Below are 23,831 nucleotides of genomic sequence, written 5' to 3'. Positions count from 1 at the left end.
GGAACGGACTTCCTGGTTTTAGTCGTGGTCAGTAGGCAGGCAGAATCACAACGGATGGTCGAGGAGGCCAAAATAAGGGGCCAGGGATAGCTTATTACTAGTGATGTGTTGATGAGGCTTCATGAAACAGCTGAGGTATCATGATACAGTGTCTTCATTTTAAAAGGCCCACTAGATGGCACTCTCAGTTGGAAAACGACGCCAGCTTTTGTCGTGGATCAGATCCAAAGATTATAGAGCAGAAAGTGACACTGTATCACGATACCTCATCAGCTGTTTCATGAGGCCTCGTCAACCAGTCGCTAGTATACGCCCAGTCTAAGGTTTTCTTTCCCCTGTGTGGGTAAAATCATATACTGCTAGTACCCCAGAAGTAGTGATGTGCTGGTGAAGCTTCATGAAGCAGTGTCAGGTTGTTCAGAGGTCAGTAGGTGGCGCTTTCAGTTTAGAAATGTTCAAAACAAAGGGAAAATGGTGGAAACACTGCCATCTAGCCGACTCCGACAATAATGACACTGTTTCATGAAGCTTCATCACTACCAAAGATAATGTGCTTCAGGTTGATATGGTTCAAATTGCCTCCAACAACAAAAAAAATGTTTTTTCAATTGGGCTGTTGATGACGAATACCTTAGTTAGCGCTATGCTAGTAGTAGCATCCAGAGGATAATGGATTTACAAGCAACTGGAATTCTTAAGAAACATTTGGTGATGGGTTTTTGAAGCCTAGTGAAACAGTTGACACAGTATCATGACACAGTGTCTTCAATTTGAAAGGCCACTAGGTGGCACTCTTAGTTTGAAAATTGAAAAGGTTTTGCCGCCGTCTCCTGAGTGGTTCTGGATTCGTCCGTCTAGGAGATCTGTTCCTGAAATACTTCACTTTTTACTAAAACCATTCCAATGTTGCCTCCGATCCGCACAACAGAGAGAAATGTTTTTTTTATTCCCCTGAACCCCGTCAAGTCACACGGCTCACAATAATTCAGCAGCGAGCCTGACAACTTCAAATTGAGACGACAGCAGATCTCTCACAACAACAATGACCCAAATTGTCTCGCACATCAACCAAAGTTCTTTTTTATTTTGTGCCGCTTCAATAAGAACAAATATGACAGTCTCTCTTCTTCTTTGTTCAGATGAAAAAAGAGAAGAGCCTCTCATCTTCAATGAGCTCTGCGCCATGAAAGACGATCCGGGGCCTTGCAAAGCCATCAAGGACAGATTCTTCTTCAACCTGGACTCGGGACAATGTGAGCTCTTTGAATTCGGAGGCTGCGGCGGGAACGCCAACAACTTCGCAACCGTGGAAGCTTGTGAGGAGATGTGTGTTGTGACAGGTGAGTCGAATATAAACGAAAATCATTATGACTTCATTCAATACAGTTTATAAGGAAGAGACATATATATTTAATGTGAAACGCGTTTATTAAAACAAGCATGTAAGAACACAAATGATTATTGCTTGAATGAAGGTCCCTTCCACAGTGCAAGATCAGCAAATGTGTTAGCAACATGTTTTGTGGTAAAATAAAAAGAATACAACTAGAAAAATTGCTTTTCTCGAAGGAAAATGCACTGTGAATGCTGACTCTGCTGAATCTGTAAACACCCCATAATAGAATTGAATCTAGTACAATTACAAGTAGTGGTGGAATTAGTAGTAAAAGTAGAACATGTGGAATTAGTAGTACAAATATAAATAGTAGTAGTATTAGTAGTAGAAGTAGATGTGGAAGTAGTAGTGGAATTAGTAGTAAAAGTAGAAAAAGTGGAATTAGTAGTAAAAATATAAATAGTAGTAGTAGAAGTAGTTGTGGAAGTAGTAGTGGAATTAGTAGTAAAAGTAGAAAAAGTGGAATTAGTAGTAAAAATATAAATAGTAAAGGTAGAAGTAGTTGTGGAAGTAGTAGTGGAATTAGTAGTAAAAGTAGAAAAAGTGGAATTAGTAGTAAAAATATAAATAGTAGTAGTATTAGTAGTATAAGTAGTTGTGGAAGTAGTAGTGGAATTAGTAGTAAAAGTAGAAAAAGTGGAATTAGTAGTAAAAGTAGAAGAAGTAGTGAAATAAGTTGTAAAAATAGATGTAGTAGAACATTAAAAGTATCAGTGGAATTAGTAGTAAAAGTAGAAGAAGTGGAATTAACAGTAAACATAGAAGTAGTAGTAGTATTAGTAGTAGAAGTAGTGGTGGAATTAGTAGAGGAATTAGTAGAAAAAGTGGAATTATTAGTAAAAGTAGAAGTAGTAGTGGAATAATATGTAAAAGTAAAAGTAGTAGTGGAATAAGTTGTAAAAATTAAAGTAGTAGAAAAAAGTAGTAGTGGAATTAGTAGTAAAAGTAGAAGAAGGGGAATTAGCAGTAAAATTAGTAGGTCGGAGTGGAAGGAGTTGAAACATGAGTTGAAGATTTTCCCCATTGAAATGAATGGGGGAAAACAGGGTAGAAAAAGAGGAATAAAAGAAAGAGTTGTAGAGGTAAAAGAAATATAAGAGAAGTTTTTAGAGTGTTAGCTTAAAACAAATATAATCTGCATCTGATTGACAGGAACGAGTAGCGAACAATAGCGTAGGAACAGTTATTAGGGATTCAATCCCAAAAATAGAAGAATAAAACAAACATAATTAAAAATCATCTCAACAAACTAATGTAACACAGCGTTCTTGAGTCTCAAAGGTAACAATAACAAAATTAAAAAAGTGACTTTTTCTTGGTGTTTGCATTTATTCTGTTAACCCTTGTGTTGAAAACAAATGTGTTGACCAAGAGACAGCACAAGGGATACCACAAATCATATTTATATAATAAATGTATAATAACTCATAATTACCTCTTTATATTCGCAATTTATAAAAAGCCTTATTTAATGAATGTCTCCACTTCCAACCCGAGTTTGGTTTTATGCATTTGAATCTGTGCTGGAGGCGTCTGCTAAACGGAAGAACCGAGCCTTCTTACGAGTGAACCCTGTATTATTAATAATGACTTACAAAGACCCCATAGATGTGAAATCAATTGTTAATAACGGCCCTTGTGAGAAATTAGAAGCGGAAAATGGAAAAACTCTGACTTTGAAGCCCTTTCTTTAAAAAACAGCGAAACTGTGGGAAACTTGTTTTTAATGAAACGTCAACGACCGACAAGAGCTTGAACTCGTGACTCACTGCTGTTAATGTTCTCCTTGATTTTTGATGGTCGTCCGTCTCCTGCTTCTTTCTTCATTAAACGTTAACAGCTGGCATTAAAAAAGCTTTTCGACCGCTGATGACACATTAAATGGACTTTTGTACTTTATGACTATTGAATATTTGAGCCAAAATAACTTCCTCCTGTAGTTTTTTTTGGAACTTTTAAACTTATTGATAAGATTTAGAAAAGATCTGATGACCGTAGTCAACAACTTTAGTTTTTATATTATATAACTTATATTAAAGTTGATGAAATAAGTAGTGATGGTCTGATTAAGCTTCATGAAGCAGTGTGATTATCTTCAGAGTCCACTAGATGGCGTCTCTGCACTATTTTCCATTGTTTTGAACAACTGTTCTAATGAAACATCATTTTTAAAATGATGGCGCCACCTACTTTCCTCTGAACAACATGACACTGCTTCATGAAGCTTCATCAACACATCACTAGAAATACGATTCTGAAGATTGAAGAAAGAATCATTTAATATATTCTCTTTTAAACGTCTTCAAAGATTCATGATAATAGAAAAAAAGGATCTTTGATTTTTCACAAAAGGTGCAGTTTTCTAAATATTTAAGATGTTTTCATTAAATACTTTATTACTTGGGTTTTTGACATCCATTCTCCATTCATTTTCATCTTCAGACTTCGACGGACCATCTAAGCATCGCTTCAAATATTAAAGTCTGAAGTGCGAATAAAAAAAACCATGAAGAAAAGTGTTCTGGACTTTAAACTGTCGTCCATCACTGAACTAAAAACCCCGTTAAAGGTTTTTTAATTCCCACTCGCTGAATATTAATTAACATTTCTTCCACTTCTTAATCTGAGGATGATCCGACGACCAAATTAAAAGATGAAACAGAAACACCTTCAGGGAACAAATTAGAGGATAAAACAATGTTCACGGAGAAACTCATTTACTGCACAAACTTTTAAGTGTTGGATCAAGAAACAAGATACATGGTTTTTTCTTTAAGGTTTGAATGAATACAGCGGCTTCATTTTCAAAGACCACTAGATGTCACTCTCTGATTTATCATCTTTGGCTGTGATTGACTCGATTAACCTGATGTTATTTTTCCAAACTGAGAGTGACATCTAGTGGCTTTTCAAAATGAAGACATTGTATAATGATACCTCATCAGCTGTTTCATGAGGCTTCATCAACATATCACTAGATAATTGGTTGGCTGGATTGATGGATAATTCAATTGATTAATTAATGAGTGGATGGGTTCCTTAATGGATGGATTGAATTGATGTATTGATGGATGGATTGATGGATGGATGGATGGATGGATGGATGGATGGATGGATGGATGGATGGACGGATGGACGGATGGGCGGACGGACGGATGGATGGATGAATTTGTGGATGTATTGACCGACAGATAGATGGATGAATAATGATGGATTTAATTCATGTGTTGATGGATGGATGGATGGATGGATGGATGGATGGATGGATGGATGGATGGATGGATGGATGGATGGATGGATGGATGGATGGATGGATGGACGGACGGACGGACGGACGGATGGATGGATGGATGGATGGATGGACGGACGGACGGGCGGGCGGACGGATGGATGGATGAATTTGTGGATGTATTGACAGACAGATGGATGGATGGATGGATGGATGGTTGCTTTCATAACAGAAATACAGAAGGATGATCAAAGACATAACTAGAGAGATAAAGTTGAACATGAATGGACGGTAATTGATGGAGAGAATTCATGGTGATATGAACATGAAAAAGGTAAATATTCAGATGAATCATAGTCGAGATGAAGGAGTCGTGGATGACGAACCACAGAAAGAACAAGTGATGGAAATAGAAGTAAAATCATCATATTCTTGTTCCAGAAGGAAAAAATGTGTCTTTTCAAATATCAAACCTTCATGTGCGACATTTTCCCTAAAACACGTGAGCCACGAAAACACTGTGAATTATTCAGTCGTCGCTCGACTCGACCTTTGTGGCGGCACAAGAATCTGCCGCAAAGGTCGCGACCCTACGTGGGAGTCAGAAGTACTTTTCTCTCATCGCCGAAGAAAAACATCTGTTTCTTCTTCTCTCTCTCTTTAATCCTCTCGCTCTGAGGAGACCAGACTCATGAAATAATGATTCATTAGATTAACTCAGATGAAGAAAAAAAACATAATAAAACATTAACAGGTTTATTTTTGCAAGAGAAGCAAAAATCAAGAGAAGCTACTTTCTGTAGTTTGTTTCCCTCTATCGGCCAAAATTTGTATTACAAGCGGTGACGCTACTTAATCTGCTCTTATGTGATCAGGAGACTCGTCTTTTATTCATTAGATAAAATATATATTCAAACATTTAAGTTAAAAAACAATATAAAGGCAACACATCTTAAGTAATAGCATAATATATGTTTAAATTATTTTATAGAATAATTAAATAAAGTTATTTATTTACAAATGTCTCTCAATTACTTTTTGAAGCCCCTTTTATTATTGTTTTTATTTACATTTACACCACATTTTTGTATTTTAACTCGGTAATCAAGCTTTAAAATGAATATAATAATTAATATTTTATCATTTGTAGTATTTTTTCCACGATTTTATTTAAAATTTTGCAGAATAAATATAATTGATGAATAAATAAATGTACGTGAAAAATTTTGAAACATTAAAATTGTTCTCATTTTTATATATTTTTTGTAAAAAAGTTTGTCTTGTAAAAACTTTTCTTTTTTATTATTATTTAAACTTCTGACATTTTAGTATGTTAATGTATGTAGTTGAGCTTTAAAAATAAGTATTTTTATACATATTTCCCCATAGGTATTTTTACAATTGTATTTAAGATTTTGCTGAATAAATACAATTGACGAACAAAAACGAATGTGAATTTTATTTATTTTTTAGACATGAAATTTAATTTATTCTCGTTGTTTTTTTTAATGTAATTTTTCAAATAAATATACTTGATGAAAAAATGTAATTTATAATTTGTTAAAGGATTTAAGAAAAAGAAGAAGTAAAATATTTACAAATGTCACCTTCATAATTTCTTCTCAATTACTTTTTGAAGTAACAATTAAAAGTATATTAACTAGATAGTTGGGCTTTAAAAAATATACAATAATAGTCTTTATTTATAATTGTATTCAAGATGTTGCTGAATAAATACAAGTGGTAAATAAATAAAAATGTATTTTAAAAAAAAAAAAGAAATTTCAAACGGGAAAGTTGTGATTTTATTTTTTTAAATTTGTAGTTTAAAATACGTTTGTATTGTAATTGTATTGAGTAAATATAGTTGATTATTGATATTTAAACAAACGGTTTGATCCCTTAGGTCTGCCTCCCTCTAGTGTCCACCGTGTGAACTACACCTCTCGTTTATTTTGTTTGTTTACGTTTTAACGTTGATGGAAGCGTGAAAACAATCCCGTTAAAACACAAATCTTCAGACTCGATAGAAAGACTAAATTCATCAACTGCTCTCCCTTCATTATCTTCAATATGCTTCATTCTTATCACGCTTTTAAAACCCACTTCCTCACGTGGGCCTGACTCGGTATCGACGCACCAGGTTGAAATATCGACTCCTGCTCGTGGACTGCGGCCAAACCTGCGCCCGAGTGATTCAGAGCCCAAAAGAGCTGACACACACCCCTCAGACCACAAATCACCTCCTCAGTCCGGGCGCCCGGATTGATTTGGAATAAATCATCCAACGTTCGCTCTGCAAAGGGACTTTTATTGAATTAATATTGTCTTAAACTTAATTAAAAGCTGGTCTTAATGTTGTTTTAAGTACAAATGTTTCTTTTCATAAATCTCATTTATTTAATTTTTTTTTCAGCCGACAAGAATCCCTGCCATCTCCCCGAGGCGCCGGGTCCCTGTCGCGGTTTGATGACACGTTACTTCTACGACAACGCGGCCCGGACATGCGCCGAGTTCTACTACGGTGGATGTTTGGGAAACGCCAACAACTTCAAGAGCATGACGGAGTGTCAGGCCCGGTGTCAGAGCGCCGGTGAGTGGACGACGGGAACGTCTGGAGGTGGAAAGATGGGGCTTTGTGAAACAACTGATGAAGCTTCGTGAAACAACTGATGAAGCTTCATGACACGGCGTCCTTATTTTCAGGGGCCAATAGATGGTAGTGAGGGCCACCTAGTGAGCTCTACAAAAGATCACTACCCTGTATCATGAAACCTCATCAGTTGTTTCATGAAGCTTCATCAACCCACCATTAGTAATACTAGTTTGACCTCAAATAATGTAACACTTTATCATGAAGCCTCATTGACTGTTTCATGAAGCTTAATAAAACCTGAAAGTAAAAAAGATGTTTGGTTTTTGACATTCTGTCACCGCTGATCCTTCATATTACAACACTGTATCATGATACCTCAAATTCAAATTCAAATTCAAAGTGTTTATTGTCATATACATTGAGAAACACGTTTCCCTATGCAATGAAATTCTTTCTTTGCCGTCCCTCCACAAATATCGGCGTAACAAAAAAATAAAAATAAATATAAATATACATAGCAAAAAAGTCAAGATGAAATAACAATAAAAAAACTAAAAATAAAAAAAGATAATAATAATATAAGAAAGGGAGGGGAACTGTACATGAGATGGATTTAAAGTGACAACAGTGCAGTGTTCAGCTGTTCATGATTCTTATTGCAGTGGGGTAGAAAGAGTTTCTCAGGCGTGTGGTCCTGCATTTTGCACTCCTGTACCTGCGTCCCGAGGGCAGGAGTGTAAACAGTCCATGTTGTGGGTGGGAACTGTCCTTGATGATGGTGGCAGCTCTCCTGTGGACTCTGTGGTGGTAGATGCTGTGCAGAGAGGGCAGTGGAGACCTGGTGATCCTCTCCGCTGTCTTAACCACTCTCTGCAGACGTTTGCGGTCCATGGCCGTAGAGCTGCCGTACCACGCAGTGATGCAGTTGGTCAGACTGCTCTCCACGACACAGCTGTAGAAGTTTCTGAGGATCTTTGTCGACATGCCAAACTTCCTCAGCCTCCTCAGAAAGTACAGCCGTTGCTGTGCCTTCTTGACCAGCTGTGTTGTGTTGGTGGCCCACGTTAAGTCCTCAGTGATGTGGACCCCGAGGTACTTAAAGCTGCTCACCCGCTCCACTTCAAGATCCCGGATAAACAGTGGTTGGTGAGGTCTCCTCTCCTTCCTCATGTCCACTATCATCTCCTTTGTCTTGTCTGTGTTGAGGGTGAGGTTGTTGTCCTCACACCAGGAAACCAGACTGTCCACCTCTGTCCTGTAGGCCGCTTCGTTCGCCGCGGTGATGCATCCTATCACTGCGGTGTCGTCAGCAAACTTTAGGACGGTGTTGTCTTTGTGGGAGGCGACACAGTCATGTGTGAACAGGGTGTAGAGGATGGGGCTGAGGACACATCCTTGTGGAGTGCCAACGTTTGTGATGATGCTGGTTGATGTTCTCTTGCCAATCCTGACAGTCTGGGGTCTGCCAGTCAGGAAGTCAAGGAGCCAGTCGCAGAGGGTAGGGTGGATGCCAAGTGTGGACATCTTGTGGGTCAGTTTGTAAGGGATCACTGTGTTGAAGGCGGAGCTGTAGTCCACAAAGAGTATCCTGATATAGGACTCTTTGTTTTCCAGGTGGGAAAGGGAATGGTGGAGGACAGCTGAGATGGCGTCGGTGGTGGACCTGTTGGGTCGATAAGCATACTGCAGGGGGTCCAGTGAGTCTGGGATGCTGCTCTGAATGTGAGCCAGCACCACTCTCTCGAAACACTTCATGATGATTGGAGTGAGCGCTACTGGTCTGTAGTCATTCAGGCAGGTGGGTGGGCTCTTCTTAGGGAGGGGGACGATTGTTGTAGTTTTGAAGCAGGTGGGAACGGTGCTCTGGCTTAGGGAGAGGTTGAATATGGAGGTGAAGACATCAGCCAGCTCGTTGGCACATGCTTTGAGTGCACGGCCAGGGATGTTGTCTGGTCCTGCTGCCTTGTGGGGGTTGATTTTCTTCAGTTCTTTGTGTACCTGTCCTGAAGAGACTTTTGGTGGTGGTGAGGGGGGTACGGCAGTCCAGGTGTGTGTGTTTGTTCCGGTGTTGTTGATTGTGGCCTCAAAGCGTGTGTAGAAAGCGTTGAGGTCGTCTGGCAGGTTGTCCGTAGAACTGATGATGCTGGTGCTGGTCTTGTAGTCTGTGATGTGCTGCAAGCCCCTCCACATCCGCCCAGAGTCAGCATTGGAGTAGAAGCTGTCCAACTTCTCTCGATACTGTCTCTTTGCTGTTGTGATGGCATGTCTCAGTTGGTACTTGGCAGTTGTTTCATGAAACTTCATCAACGTACCATTAGTAATACTAGTTTTACATCAAATAATGTAACACTTTATCATGAAGCCTCATCGACTGTTTCATGAAGCTTCATAAAACCTGAAAATGAAAAAGATGTTTGGTTTTCGACATTCTGTCACCGCTGATCCGTCAAAATTACAACACTGTATCATGAAACCTCATCAGTTGTTTCACGAAGCTTCATTAACCCATCAAAATAAATACTAGTTATTCCAACAACAAAAAAATTACACTTTATCATGAAGACTCGTCGACTGTTTCATGAAGCTTCATCAGATGTTTCATGAAGCTTCATCAACCCACCATTAGTATTACTAGTTCTACCTCAAATAATGTAACACTTTATCATGAAGCCTCATCGACTGTTTCATGAAGCTTCATCAGCTGTTTCATGAAGCTTCATCAACCCACCATTAGTATTACTAGTTCTACCTCAAATAATGTAACACTTTATCATGAAGCCTCATCGACTGTTTCATGAAGCTTCATCAAACCTGAAAGTAAAAAAGATGTTGGGTTTTTGACATTCAGTCGCCCCTGACCTGTCAAAATTACAACACTGTATCATGATACCTCATCAGCTGTTTCATGAAGCTTCTTTAACCCATCATAATAAATACTAGTTATTCCTAAAAAAAAAGTGACACTTTATCATGAAGCGTCATCGACTGTTTCATGAAGCTTCATCAAACCCATCCTCAGTGGTACCTGAAAGTAAAAAAGATCTTTTGACATTCTGTCACTCCTGACCTCTCAAAATTTCAACACTGTATCGTGATACCTCGTCAGCTCTTTCATGAAGCGTCTTAAACCCATTATGAGTGATGTTAGTTCCTGCTTGAGCCTGGAAGGTAAAGGTTTTCCGGTTTTCGGCACTTATGACCTCTAAAAATAACAAAACTGTATCATGAAACCTCATCAGCTGTTTCATGAAACCCTGTTAACCCATTATTAATAGTACTTTTCCCTTCTAAAGCCTAAAAGCTCAAAAGTGTTTGGTTTTTTTGCACTCTTTGAAACTAGTGACGTCTTAAAACGACAACACTGTATCATGAAACTGTCATCTGTTTCATGAAACTTCATCAACCCTATCATTTGTGGTACCCGTACTTGCTAATGCCTGAAAGTATAAAAGGCCTTTGGGTATTTTTGCACTTTCCTTCACTCCTGACCTCTCAAAAATACCAGACTGTATCACCAAACCTCATCAGCTGTTTCATGAAATTTCATCAACCAATCATTAGTCATAATGGTTCTTTCTAAAGCCTGAAAGTATTAAAGACTTTGGGTCTTTTTGCACTTTCTTCCTCTCCTGATCCCTCAAAATCCTGACACTGTATCACAAAAACTTAATCAGCTGTTTCATGAAACTTCATCAACCCATCATTAGTAATACTAGTACCTGCTTAATCTTAGAAGTAAAAATCTATTGGGTATCAAGCAATGTATGCCACTATTGACCTCTCAAAATCATTTAAGTGTATCATGAAACCTAATCAGTTGTTTCACGATACTCCATTGACACTATTCGTAGTGAGTATTCCTGCTAAAGCCTGAAAATAAAAAGCTTTTTCGCACTCTTAAAATGACATCACTGTATCATGAAACTGTGTCATCTGTTTCATGAAACTTCATTTACCCATTGTTAGTCGTACTTGTTCTTGCTAAAGCCTGAAAGTATAAACGCCTTTGGGTATTATAGCACTGTATATATACACATGTATATATACTGATATCACTTAACTGTGTCATGAAACCTCATCAGCTGTTTCATGAAACTTCATCAACCCAACATTAGTAATAATAATACCTGCTACTGTAAATCTTAGAGGTAAAATGCTTTTGGGTATTATAGTACCTGGTATAGTCTTCAACTCCTCACTTCCCAAAATTAATTAAGTGTATCATGAAACCTCATCATCTGTTTCATGAAACTTCATCAACCCTATCAACCCCATTTTGCACTTTATTCCTCTACTGATCTCTCAAAATCATGACACTGTATAACGAAGCCTCATCAACCCAAAACTCATGACATCATTTCACTGACTAATTGTGATTTATTTTTCTCTTTTTGATCCAGATAAACCCACAAAAGTACCAGGTGAGACTATCAATACTATCAAGAAAAAAACACAATAAAATATTAATAAATAAATAATAATAATAAAAAAGTAGTAAATAAATAAATAAAATTAAATAAACGCTATAGAAACTATTGTCAAGACATTGTTGAACAAATAAGAGTTATTAATCTAATTTTTAAAAACTAATTATTATTAATTATAAAACAAAGGAAATATGGATGATAATAAATAGATAAAACATTATTTGAATATCTTGAAATATAAAATCGATTTGCAATCACAGAAACAATGTGTTTAATCAATTCAGAATAGTAAAAAAAAAAAAAGATTTACAAATAAAATCAAATAAGAAATAACTAATTTAAAGTTAAAAATATTCAATATAAACATACATTAAACTCCTTAAAAAACATGTTTTAGACACCAAATAAAAACGTAGTGTATTATGAAACCTCATCATCTGTTTCATGAAACTTCATCAACCCTATCATGTGTAGTACTAGTTCTTGCTAAAGCCTGAAGTATAGAAGCTTTTGGGTATTTTTGCACTGTATTCCTCTCCTGATCTCTCAAAATCATGACACTGTATCACAAAGCCTCATTAACCCAAAACTCATGACATCATTTCACTGACTAATTGTGATTTATTTTTCTCTTTTTGATCCAGATAAACCCGCAAAAGTACCAGGTGAGACTATCAATACTATCAATACTATCAATACTATCAATACTATCAATACTATCAATACTATCAATACTATCAATACTATCAATACTATCAATACTATCAATACTATCAATACACTTGGTTTCTTATTCACACTTGTAGGCAACAGAAAATTTAGAGAAAATTGTTGACTTTGTTCTTTGTTTCCCCGAAGATGTTGGGATGGTTCAGCCTCTGGTGCAGTCGAATCACACGCGACATCCTCAACGCTACGGTACGACCGAAAACTGACGTCACTCTTATTTTCTTTGATAATCATTTGAAAAACGTGTTCAGACGGAGAGACGGCCGAGTTCTGCATGAGTCCCGTGGAGCGAGGTCCCTGCGACGGCTCGCTGAAGAGGTTCGCCTTCAACCCCAAAACCAAGCGCTGCCAGATGTTCCTGTACAGTGGCTGTGGAGGGAACAAAAACAACTTCACTCACCGCAGATACTGCATCCGCAAGTGCATCAAAAGAAGTGAGTGGGATCGACTTCAGCAGAGTTTGCCTCATGTACTTTCTTTAAACATTTTTTAGTACTTTTTTGTTTTGTTTTTTTAAATATAAACATAGCTTTTCGTTTGTTTTCACTGTATTTTTCAATTTAAAACTTTTTTTTTGTATTCTTGTCATTTTACCTAAATATTATTTTAAGAACTTTGCATTTAGATTTGTTCTTTATTTTATGTTGAAATTCTTTTATAGCGGATTTATTTTCGGACTATTCATTTGACATTAAGACCTTTTTTCTACGTTCTTTTCTTTGTATTTTTTTGATTGATATTCATTTAATTTTGTAAATCTTGAATTGTGAATTATTTTAATTGTTTGAATAGTTACTGATTTTTTTTTTTATCTTAGCGTTTTAGGGAGTGAAGTTTTATACTATACAAACAAGTCAACCTTATTTTATACGTTTTTTTTTTGTTTTGTTTTTTTAACAATGAACTACTGCATAAATATTGTTGTTTTTTGTTTATTTCTTTTTTGTGAATTTTCTTTTTATACGCTAGACTTTTTTCAGCATTATTTTGTGTTTATTTACTTATTTTTTCACTCTATTTGTAGAATGTTTTCAGACATTTTTTTGACCAAAAAGTTATGTCTTCCTCTTTATAAAATTAAAAAATGAATAGTGCTCAGTATTAAATATGAGAGGAAAAAGTTTGAACTATACTGAACATTTTAATGTAGATCAATAAAACTAGTTGAAATCTATCAATATCAAAATATTATTTTCATTTAATATCTTATGTTGTGTTGTATTTTTATATAATAACCGTTTGCTGTGTTTTCTGCAGACTCCGGAATGAACATGATCCGAATAAGGAAGAAAAACATGTACAACCTGTCGTTCAACTCGGCCTAAAAACATCCGGAGTATTTATGTGGGACTTTTTAATTTTTTTTTATCATAATCTAGTTCAACGCTTCTTTGTTTTATTTGACAATAAACTCTTCAGTTTAGCTCACCGTCACACTCCAGCGCTACGTTTTTGTGTGAAAACATATAATCATTGTGTTTTATTTTAATACACAATCATTGCAGTGAGATGATCGTTTATATCTGTGTGTTTATTATTCTTCGTGCTTTTTCCTGGTTAATCAATGTTAAAAGCCAAACAGATTAAACTGCTCTGACTCTGGGATTTACAGCAGCCGAGAGATGTATCGGGCTCTCAAGGAGAAATGGAACAACACGCACTCATGATCACAACTAATAACAAATCATTCTTGTTGGATTAATAATCACTTCAGTGGATAAACCTGTGCAGGTCGTGTTGCAGTGTCGGCATATGACCGAGAGGGGGCAGTGCTGCGTTACCAAAGTTTGGACACGCTTGGTGTTTGATTTGAATTTTATTTAATAAAATCTGTTGCCTACTTCAAAATGTGTTTTCTTTTTGTTTTTTCTTAATAAGGTTACATACTATAACAACATAACATTGAATATTTTAAATATAAAACCTTATTAAATTAAACAAAATAATACTGTGCATATATATTTTTAAATGGTTATACTATGATTTATTTATGGTGTAATAATGAGGTAAATTCAGCAAACTACGAGAAAAAATGTTCAAGTATGAGAATAAAAACATGCTTAATGATATTTGTTTATTTTATCGCTAAAAACTGCACAGTTTAATTAATTCACACCGGAATACACAAGAAATAAAATAATTAAAATGGCACATTACATTAAAAACAGAAGCAAAAATAACAACAATATAAGAAAAGATCAATTTAGTGAGTTAATAAAATGTCTCATTAGAAAAAACATAATAAAATATTAATAAATAAATAATAATAATAAAAAAGTAGTAAATAAATACATTAAATTAAATAAACGCTATAGAAACTTTTGTCAAGACATTGTTGGCCAAATAAGAGTTATAAATCTAATAAAAAAAACTAACAATTATTAGTTATTATAAAACAAAGGAAATATGGATGATAATAAATAGATAAATAGATAAAACATTATTTGAATATCTCGAAATATAAAATCGATTTGCAATCACAGAAACAATGTGTTTAAACAATTCAAAAGAGTAAAATAAAATAAAATGTACAAATATGTATAGTCTTATTTGACAGTAAAAACCAAATAAGAAATAACTCATTTAAAAGTAAAAAATAGTAAATATAAACATACATTAAACTCCTTAAAAAACATATTTTAGACACCAAATAAAAACGTAGGCAATAATAAAAGTAAAAATAATAAAATATAAATGAAACAGACAGGAAATATGGATAACAAATACTGTATGCAATCATGTTTTAACAACTAAAAATTAAGTTAAAAAAAAACAACAAATTTCAGATTAAAGATATTTTTTTAAATATTTTAAAATATAAGGCAGATTTCCAATCACAGACATTAATGTGTTTTATAAATTAAAAAAGTAAAGTAAAGTAAAAAAGTTAAAATAGATAAGAAATTAAAATATATTGTGTGTTATTTGACAGTAACAAAAAAAAGAATAAATCGTATTAAAATAAAATTAGTAAAAAATAAATAAATAAACCTGTACAAGCCATAGTTTAGACACCAAATAAAAAAAAATGTTTTTAATTTTTTTAATATACATCCAGTTTATAAAACAGAGATAAAAGATGGATAATAATAAATGTTTTTTTTAAACTATTTATTAAGTTTAAAAAAAAGAAGCGAAATTGGCGGTAAAAAAAATGTTTAAATATCTTAAAATACACAGTTTTAAAGTATATGATTTTTTTTTATTACAAATTAAAATGTTGTATCGGTTTAAATTAAAACGTCGCTGACGTCAGTTTTATGAATGCAAAAAAAAAAAAAGGCGCTGCGTGGTGACGTCATCGGAAGTAGTGGGTTCGCCCCTTACGACTGCAACCTGACAGCGTCTCTCCGCCACAGTCAGTCGGAACCGAGGATCCAGCGAGTCCACTTCAGCCTCGAGAGCCGATCGCACGGAACCCCCAGAGAGCTGCGGACAACGACGTCTGTCTGGTTTCGTCTCGGTTCGTTTTTCTCCGGATTATAATCCCGAAGGTAAACACAGATGATGACAATAACAACAGTCGAGCAGATGTAATCCCGTGTTGACAATGATGTGCTCGGGTATCCCTTGCTTTTTCTTCTTCTTCTTCTTCTTCTTCTTCTGCTTCTTTCAATTTGTCTGGATTACAGATTACCGGATTCTCGTCCTCAATCCGTGAAAACCCGCGCGTGCCAGCATCAGTTGACGTGCATGTGCTTGAAATATGGATTTGAAACACGTGCGGCCCTTTGATATTCCAGCAGAAAAAAAACACAGATTTTTTTATTTAAAGAATATTTCTAATTGAGAACTCTGATAATCCAGATGAAATTAAGGATCTGCTGGAGGGAAGTGTGATTATGGAGGCGGTGGTCTCTGGATCATCTGCATTGGTTACGTAAGCGACAGATTTTTTTTTATTTTTATTTGTGGACCTGCTGGAAGTTTGTTGGGGTTTGGAGATGATGGAGATGATGGTGAAGATGATGGGAGGAAACTTCACTTGACGAGAGGTCACTTAATCTGTCAACACGTCAGATGTAATCCAGCTGTCAGCAGTCCGCCACACTTCACTCTTCCTCATAGATTAGTCGGTGAAAAAGCCTTTTATTTTGAAGGGCTGACCTTGAACTGTCAAGAGAAGATGTGGCAGGAACATCTTAATGTGTTGTTGTTGATGTTGTTGTTGGACGATTTTGTTTAAAGATTTGTTTTGCTACTCGTTTGTGTAACCTAGGGGTGCGTGTTGGCAAGAATATAGTATCACGATACGATATATCGTGATACTGTAGTAACGAGTATATATATTATATATATATATAATATATTTGTAGTATTGTCGAGTACTTGACTCTGGTGTTGCAGAATTTACAGACCACATGACTCTTGACGAAGTCGTAAATGCTTTCATTTGTTTTCGTACCAAAATATGTCCATCAGACACAAAGTCCACTGTATCCTCTCGTCCTCAGTCACCACCAGGATTGCACACAAATAAAACACAAAAATTATTATATTTTAAACATTTTTGTTTTTATTCATACAAACTTTTTTTTTTAAATATTGAACATAAAATAACTATGATTAAAAAAAAACAAACAACATTTGATTTGATAGCTAAAGAAAGCAACTCATTTTTATTATGATATATTTTTTAATTATAGTTATTTATATATTTTGGTGTAACACGATCATTTCTCACACCCCTAGTCGTAAAACGAATGACATTCTGACGTTCTTTGATTTATTTTCAAAGGAAATCAATTGCATTTCATCAGGTGTCCACTTGAGGCTGCAGAGAGCGTGAAAGTCACGTACACACCGAGACAATACAACAAAAACTCATTGAAAACACATTCTTAAAAACTACCTTCCCTAGTGAAACAGAAAGTTCATAGGTTGTAACTTTTCCCTTTTCATTCAATTTCATCAGTTTTTTTCTAAATTACCAAAATAATGGTAATATCACAAGGGTGTGTATTTGCAGTCGTAGCCATTAGCTCAATGGTTTTATGGCCCGTTCACGATCAAACTCGACTCGGACACTGGCTGCAACGAAATCCAAGATGGCCGACCGGCGTTGATCATACTTGTGACGTCAATGATAGAACGTCCAGTCTGTGATCGAAACCTATGCTGTGTCTCAACTCGCATACTTCTCTTAGTGCACTGGTTAGTATGCATCAGGATAGTGTACGTACTAACTAGTAACTAATTCTCCACAGAGAGTATGTCTCAAATCAAACACTGCTGCTACACACCAACAGGAAATTGAGTGAAACCATTTAAGTAATAAATACGTAACTTCCGTTTACAACGTCACTAAGATGGAGCCGTTTAGGGTAGAAAGTGTCCATCGATCCATCAGTTTTGAGGGCGTTTTAGTGACAATTTAGTGTGCATGGAGCACTACATTTCGCATACTAAAAATTGAGACACACTTATGCTCTAAGAATACTACGTTTAAGTACGCAAGTATTCGATTTGAGACACAGCTCACGTTATGTGTTGTAACCATATTAAGGGTTTTCCGCAAAACATCAAACAGAGATTTTTGTGTATCCATTGTTAGTCAAAATCTTGACGTGAAGTGAGGTGTTGTCACTGTTGTAGTTTTTTGTGGGGGTGTTGTTTTTTCGCGCCCCCTTGAAATGAAATCATCGAAACTGAAACTTTTCTTCATTGAAAAAGACGTCTTTACTTCTGCTGATAGCAGTAGCATCGCAGAAGCCTTTTGTTTTAGCAACGTCGCTTTGGTGGACGACTTCTGTGAACACCTATAGTGTGTCTCAAATCGTGCACTTCTACAAGTGCACTACAGTACACTGTAAGACAGTGCACTTACTTGCCCAGCAAATTTTCGACAGTGTAGTACTGTCTCAAATCAAAAACTGCTGCTACACACTTACTAGTAATGACTCGACAGCTTCTTCTTCTACTACTTTTTAAGGTAAAACTTAAAAAAAAAAAACTTAATTGATATTGAAATTGTTTAACACTGATTGTGTTTCATTGTGTTATTGCTGTTGATGTGTTGTTTTGTGCTAAAATAAGTGTTTTCTTGAGACATTTACGTCAGTATCTGCTCCGAAGACACGTCGTCAGTGACGTAGCTTCGGTTTAGCGTCCTACATTTTCGCAATATCGGGACAAACTTTTGCACTCAAAACATTAAGTGTAAGTGCAGTATTGCGCTATTCAAGACACACCCTCGTGTACAAAAAAAGTGACGCCTAGAAACATGTATTTACTCCTGTTGTGACGTCAGTGTGATTCATGTTGTTATTTTGTCGCTCTTGGCGGTGAACGAAAACAGTTGAGATGTTTGGGGGTTTTTTTTGCTCTTCAAAAACTGAGGATGACAAAAAGCAGATGAGACGAAGTTCAGAATCCTTCCCTGGTTTTACTCGAAAACCTTCAAAAGTAGCATCAGATGTTGTCGACTCGAGGCCAGCGTCAGTGTTTTCAACATGGGGATGTACTTTTACCTGCTACGAGACGTTCTTTTGTCAGAGTAGAGCTGACAAATGTGGTCCAGATTTGTATAATATCAAGTATTTCAATGGTAAATTAAGTTGTTTCGAAGTAGAAAGCACAAGATTGTCACCAATTGTATTCGTTCATTGTGGCATCCTGCTGTTCTTCTTCTTCACTTCTCCGTCATTTGAGGGGTTAGCGCCCCCACAAACAGAGCAGGCGACATTAGGTAACGTCCATAGAGAATAAGGCAGAAGTTACTGTCATTATTTGCCATCACGTTACGATAGTTCGACTTTCGCGTGTTTTTTTTGCGTTTTTTTTTTTTATATATATTATTACAAGCTGCTTTCAAGAACATGATAGACTTCAACACAACTGTAAAACTTAATGGAAGTCAGTAATTACAACACCCTTCTTACTTAAGTAGCAAGAAACCAATGAACTCCCATGATGCATTTCCACACACTTGCTCTTTTTAGCGATGGATAATTGGTTGCTGCGATAGTTCATTTAAATGATACGTCCAAAGTTGTGAAAAAGGACTGAAGATGGAGCTTGTTTGACTGGGCGGCAAAGCATCATGAGTTTTGTCTAGATAGACAAACACGTCGAATTTTGCAAATTTTCTTATGAAAGCCTCAATAAACTAAAAAGATTTTCTCCTAACTTTTTAATTAAAGCATATAAATTAAATGTACACAGAGAACAATTCTTTATTTTGCTGGTCCCTACTCCTTTTTCGAACAGGGTTTTGTTATCTTTATTTTTTCTGCTATTTTGTTTAATTGCTGTTTTGTTATTTTGTATGTGCAAATAATTTACACGTTTTTTCGTTTGAAAAAGTTTAAAACAAATAAGTCATCCATTCTTTGTAAGTGGTTGAATAAGGGGTTAGTTTAGTGAAAGAAAAAGGTTAAAATGTATTTTTCTAACTTGTTGTTTTTTGCTTAATTTTATTTATTTATTTATTACTATATATATTAATGTTCCCACTTTTGTATTTTCAAATAGTTTCACATTTTACACATGCTCAAAGAAATACTATTAATTCATGAATATTAACCAAAAAATTATTTGAAAAATCTGACGTTATTAAACATAACCTTTTAAAAACGTGATGACAAAAAATATATACATTTAATTTGATTGTAAATTATATGATCTTTCAAAATCCTGTTAAATTGTTGGGTGGTGTTTAACTTTTTTAGGGGGCTCATATGTTCCATGTCAAGAAATGTGTGGTTAATAAATACACACCAACAAATACCTGACACTGCAAACAAATCTGTCAGAAGCTATGAAGTATTTGTCTGGAATTCAACCTGCAGCAGGTTCTTGTCTCGATGGTGTCACTTCTCGTCGTCTCACCTCAAACTTCTCTGGTTCCACGACGGCGAAGATCTCGCCTCTGGTGCTGGATCGGGTTCTGGAGGGAAGTGATGTCATGTTTGCCGCTCATTGATTATAGAGGAGATGACGAGAGGGAAAGTATCTCTTTCTTGTCGCTTGAACAGTGGAGGAAAAAAGATCTATGGGTTCTTCCGTGTTTGTTCTCCAAACAAACCATAGATCCGTCCTGTTGATTTATGGCAGCAGAGGAAATGAAGCGCATCCATTGACCTTGAATAACCTCACATGGTTGGAGGAAAGAGAATGTTTGTGCACGAATGGATAATAAATGAAATGTTTGGTCTTTCACTAGAGAAAAAGAAAAACATGGAAAATGGATGTTGACGTTCATGGTTTAAATAAAGGTTATAGTAGAATAAATGCTTAATAACCATGTTAAAAAAGAGCCAAAAAGTATCTTAGATAAGAAGCTGATTGTTGTTGGTATCTGTTCTAGAGAACACTGTTGCATTCATGTGGCGTTGGCAGCCTCTAGCATTCTTCTTTAGCCAAATAAACAGGAACATCAACTGAGCTTGGTTGACTGGGCGGCAAAGCATCAAGAATGGTGTCTAGATCGGTAATGACTCGTATGCGTTTGTTGAGATGTTGAGTTTTAACTATGAACAGATAATCAATAGGAAACAAAAGGAAGGAAAGGCCTTCAAAATAAAACAAAAGCGACTTCTACCTATGATAGCATCTGATGTAGAATCAACAATACATAACGAAAGAAAAATGCAAAAAAATGTAGTATTTAAAAAAGGACAAGGGTTACACATACCTCAGTTAACCGAAAAAATGGCCTTGATATTTTATTTATTGAAAAAGTCTTCACCATCCCACGGCCTGTTGTTGAATTACAACAAAAAAAGATACGTACACCAAAAGGCCTAAAACAATATTTTCATTAGAGAAAAATGTTTTTTTTGCAGAAGACAAAAATGGTACACACTCACTTGACCAAACAAATAACAAAAACAACAGTGATGGTTTTATTCCCTGGTGAAATAGTTATTTAAATATAAACACTAAAGGACAAAAAACATAAATCAAGTCTAGTCTATTAATCTAGTTATTAATGTTCAGAGAAAATTCTCCAGGGTTTGGCATTCAAATACTAAAAACTAAAATAATCTCTTATAAAAAAAAGCGCAAAATGTTAAATATGTTTACCTATTCCTGAGAGAAAAATGTTCGGGTTTTTTTGGAGGAGATAAAGTTCATAAAACGGTACAAATTCACTTGACTAAACAAATGGCCATGACAAAAAAACAACATTCACAGTTAAGATTTTAAAAAATCTTCACTATCCCACGGTCCATTTTTGAAACAGAAAACAAACATTTTCTGAAAAGATAATTCATTTTATATACATACACTAAAGGACAAATATCATTGTTTGTTAAAGAAACCTTTTTTTTTTTTGCTTTACCAAAATAAAATTGCCATTGAAACTCCTATCGTAATAAATCAAATTTTTGATGTTTGAAAAAAATCCCCATGTGAGGGTTCATCATTCCAATACTATCTATCTTATCTTGTATAAAAAGGGTAAATTGTTTACCAAAGTACAATAACAATTTGACTCAATCATAATTTTTTATCAGAAAAAAAAACTCTGTGGTTTCAAAAATGGTACATTTGTCCCCAAATAATTTCTGTGAAACTTAATTTGTTCCAACTTTTAAAGTTGTTCACCATCCCATGGTGCATTGCAAACAGAAACCAAAAATTCCTTCGTTAAAGACAAACAATTTTAATGCGTACACTTCAGAAAAAGGGTTCTAGAAAAAAGAAAAGTGAAGAAAATAATTCATAAAACGGTCAAAAATGTCAAAAGAAGAATTCACAGTTCAAACATATTAAAGTGTGAACTTTTTAGTAAACAACAAATAAAAAAAAATGCAGCTAATAGTTTGCTTTAAAAAAATATTCCTCACAACAATCTGGTCCTGGTCCGGAAGTATCTGTGAGGCGTCCAAACGTCTCTCCTGCTGCTCGGAGCAGAATCGTCTCTGTTTGTGTCTGAAGTCCAATTATTGAAGCTACTCTAGTGTGAAACGCCAACTATTATCAGAGTTTACTCCACTGAGTCCCCCGAGCGCCGCCAGACGCCGCTTCAGATCTTCAAGTTTTCAAGAATGAAAAGAATCCCAGAGCTGGCTTTAAGAAAACATGACATTGCCATTATCCTCTTGACGCCACTCAATGACCCGATGTCAAATTATAAAATACGTTCTTCCACTTTCACTCCGAGCTCCGGTGTTGTTGTTGTAAGCCCAGAAACTGGATCTGGGTTGTCTCTGACGTGAATAGCACCGGTGGAGGTCAAGTTCAGGGCCCGGAGCGAACGCATGGAGTATATTCCGACGCTTCCTTCTTGTCATTTCGACACGAACTTGAGCGCGCTCCAGGGATATTTTTGGTCGCGACCGGGTCAGGCGGGGAAACACTCTCGGGTTGTGTGCTAGGAAACACTTGTTGGTCACTGCATGTTGTACCTCGAATCTGGTTTTCTTTGTTAGTGACTCAAAGTCCTGGATGTGTAGAAGGACTCGTGATACATGTCGTGATATATATGATTATTAATGCAGGGTTAAGCAACGTCGTGCTCTTTGTAGGTGACCTTTGGCTACTTTACCCGACCGTGTCCTGCTAAACCACAATTGGTTTCAGGTCCTCGCCTTAACCAGGTGTGTTCCCCTGACTCGCATGTTTCAAATGTTGAAGTCTTCGTCTCCAAGATGCAGTAAGTCCCTCATCATGACCATGTTTTGAACGTATTACTCAATAAAGTTGCTCTGAAATCTGGGCGAACGAGAGGTTACGAGAGTTCATGATGACGTAATAATGGCTTCACTCCTCCTACAGCTAACTGTAATCACGCCCCGCTTTGTTTATACAACAAGTCTTTTGTAGGTTGAGACTTCCGGGATTGATCAGCACTAGATTAGTTTGATTTTGGTAGAATGCTAATACACTTAGCTTTATTAGCAGGACGTCGTCATTTGTGAAGGTATTGGTAAGTAGCTTAGCATTCACATTGATTTGCAAACAAATTTTGGCAGAATTGACAAACTTGTGGTCGTTTCAATGAATTTTCTTATACCGTGCAAAAAGACATTTAAACTAGTGATGTGTTGATGAAGCTTCATGAAACAGTGACATGTTGTTTAGAGGTCAGTAGGTGGCGCCATCAGTTTAAAAATTATGTGCTGTTTCATTAGAACAGTTGTTCAAAACAGTGGTAAATAGTACAGAGACGCCATCTAGTGGACTCTGACAATAATGACACTGCAAACGTTTATCAAAAGAAATGTTTTCAGGTGAACAAACAGACAAAAAAACGAAATCAAAAGTGATACAAACCTAAGTTTACTAGTTGACAAATTCTTACTGAAGCGATTATGGGTCACACAGTGCGAGGAATCAAAATGACGTTTGTAGTCGGAAACCAGACGAGACAAAACTGTTAAAAACACACCCAAAAGAAGTGCAAGAAGTTGAACACATTAAAGAAATATTTTAAGGCGGTTAATGTTGACGTAGGTCGTCATGACGACAACCCTGAAGGATTTAGGTGTGGACGCAGAAACAAAA

At 35.9% G+C, this 23,831-nt stretch overlaps 2 protein-coding genes across 4 annotated transcripts in view; both read left to right on the top strand.

Moving 5' to 3' along the window:
* The window catches only part of tfpia (tissue factor pathway inhibitor a), a 42,050-nt gene extending 27,825 nt beyond the window's left edge, over positions 1-14,225 (top strand). The window contains exons 2-8 of one of the 2 annotated variants that reach the window (XM_087803529.1): positions 1,140-1,340; positions 7,042-7,218; positions 11,622-11,642; positions 12,293-12,313; positions 12,507-12,566; positions 12,629-12,811; positions 13,635-14,225. In XM_087803529.1, the coding sequence (XP_087659655.1) occupies positions 1,140-1,340; positions 7,042-7,218; positions 11,622-11,642; positions 12,293-12,313; positions 12,507-12,566; positions 12,629-12,811; positions 13,635-13,702 (731 nt within the window). In that variant the 3' untranslated portion in view covers positions 13,703-14,225. The remainder of the gene's footprint in view (positions 1-1,139; positions 1,341-7,041; positions 7,219-11,621; positions 11,643-12,292; positions 12,314-12,506; positions 12,567-12,628; positions 12,812-13,634) is intronic. The other variant, XM_087803530.1, reaches the window with a different exon arrangement.
* Positions 14,226-15,729: 1,504 nt separating this feature from the next.
* LOC148068187 (calcitonin gene-related peptide type 1 receptor) overlaps positions 15,730-23,831 on the top strand; it is a 28,049-nt gene continuing 19,947 nt past the window's right edge. For both annotated transcript variants that reach the window (XM_087803523.1, XM_087803522.1), the window contains exon 1: positions 15,730-15,871. The gene's annotated coding sequence lies outside the window, so the exon portion shown is untranslated. The remainder of the gene's footprint in view (positions 15,872-23,831) is intronic.

This window comes from Callionymus lyra, chromosome 12 (assembly GCF_982586985.1).
Source record: "Callionymus lyra chromosome 12, fCalLyr1.hap1.1, whole genome shotgun sequence".
Classification (NCBI taxonomy): Eukaryota; Metazoa; Chordata; class Actinopteri; order Syngnathiformes; family Callionymidae; genus Callionymus; species Callionymus lyra.
Note: the sequence above shows the minus strand (reverse complement) of the source record. Positions and strands in the feature narration are given on the sequence as shown.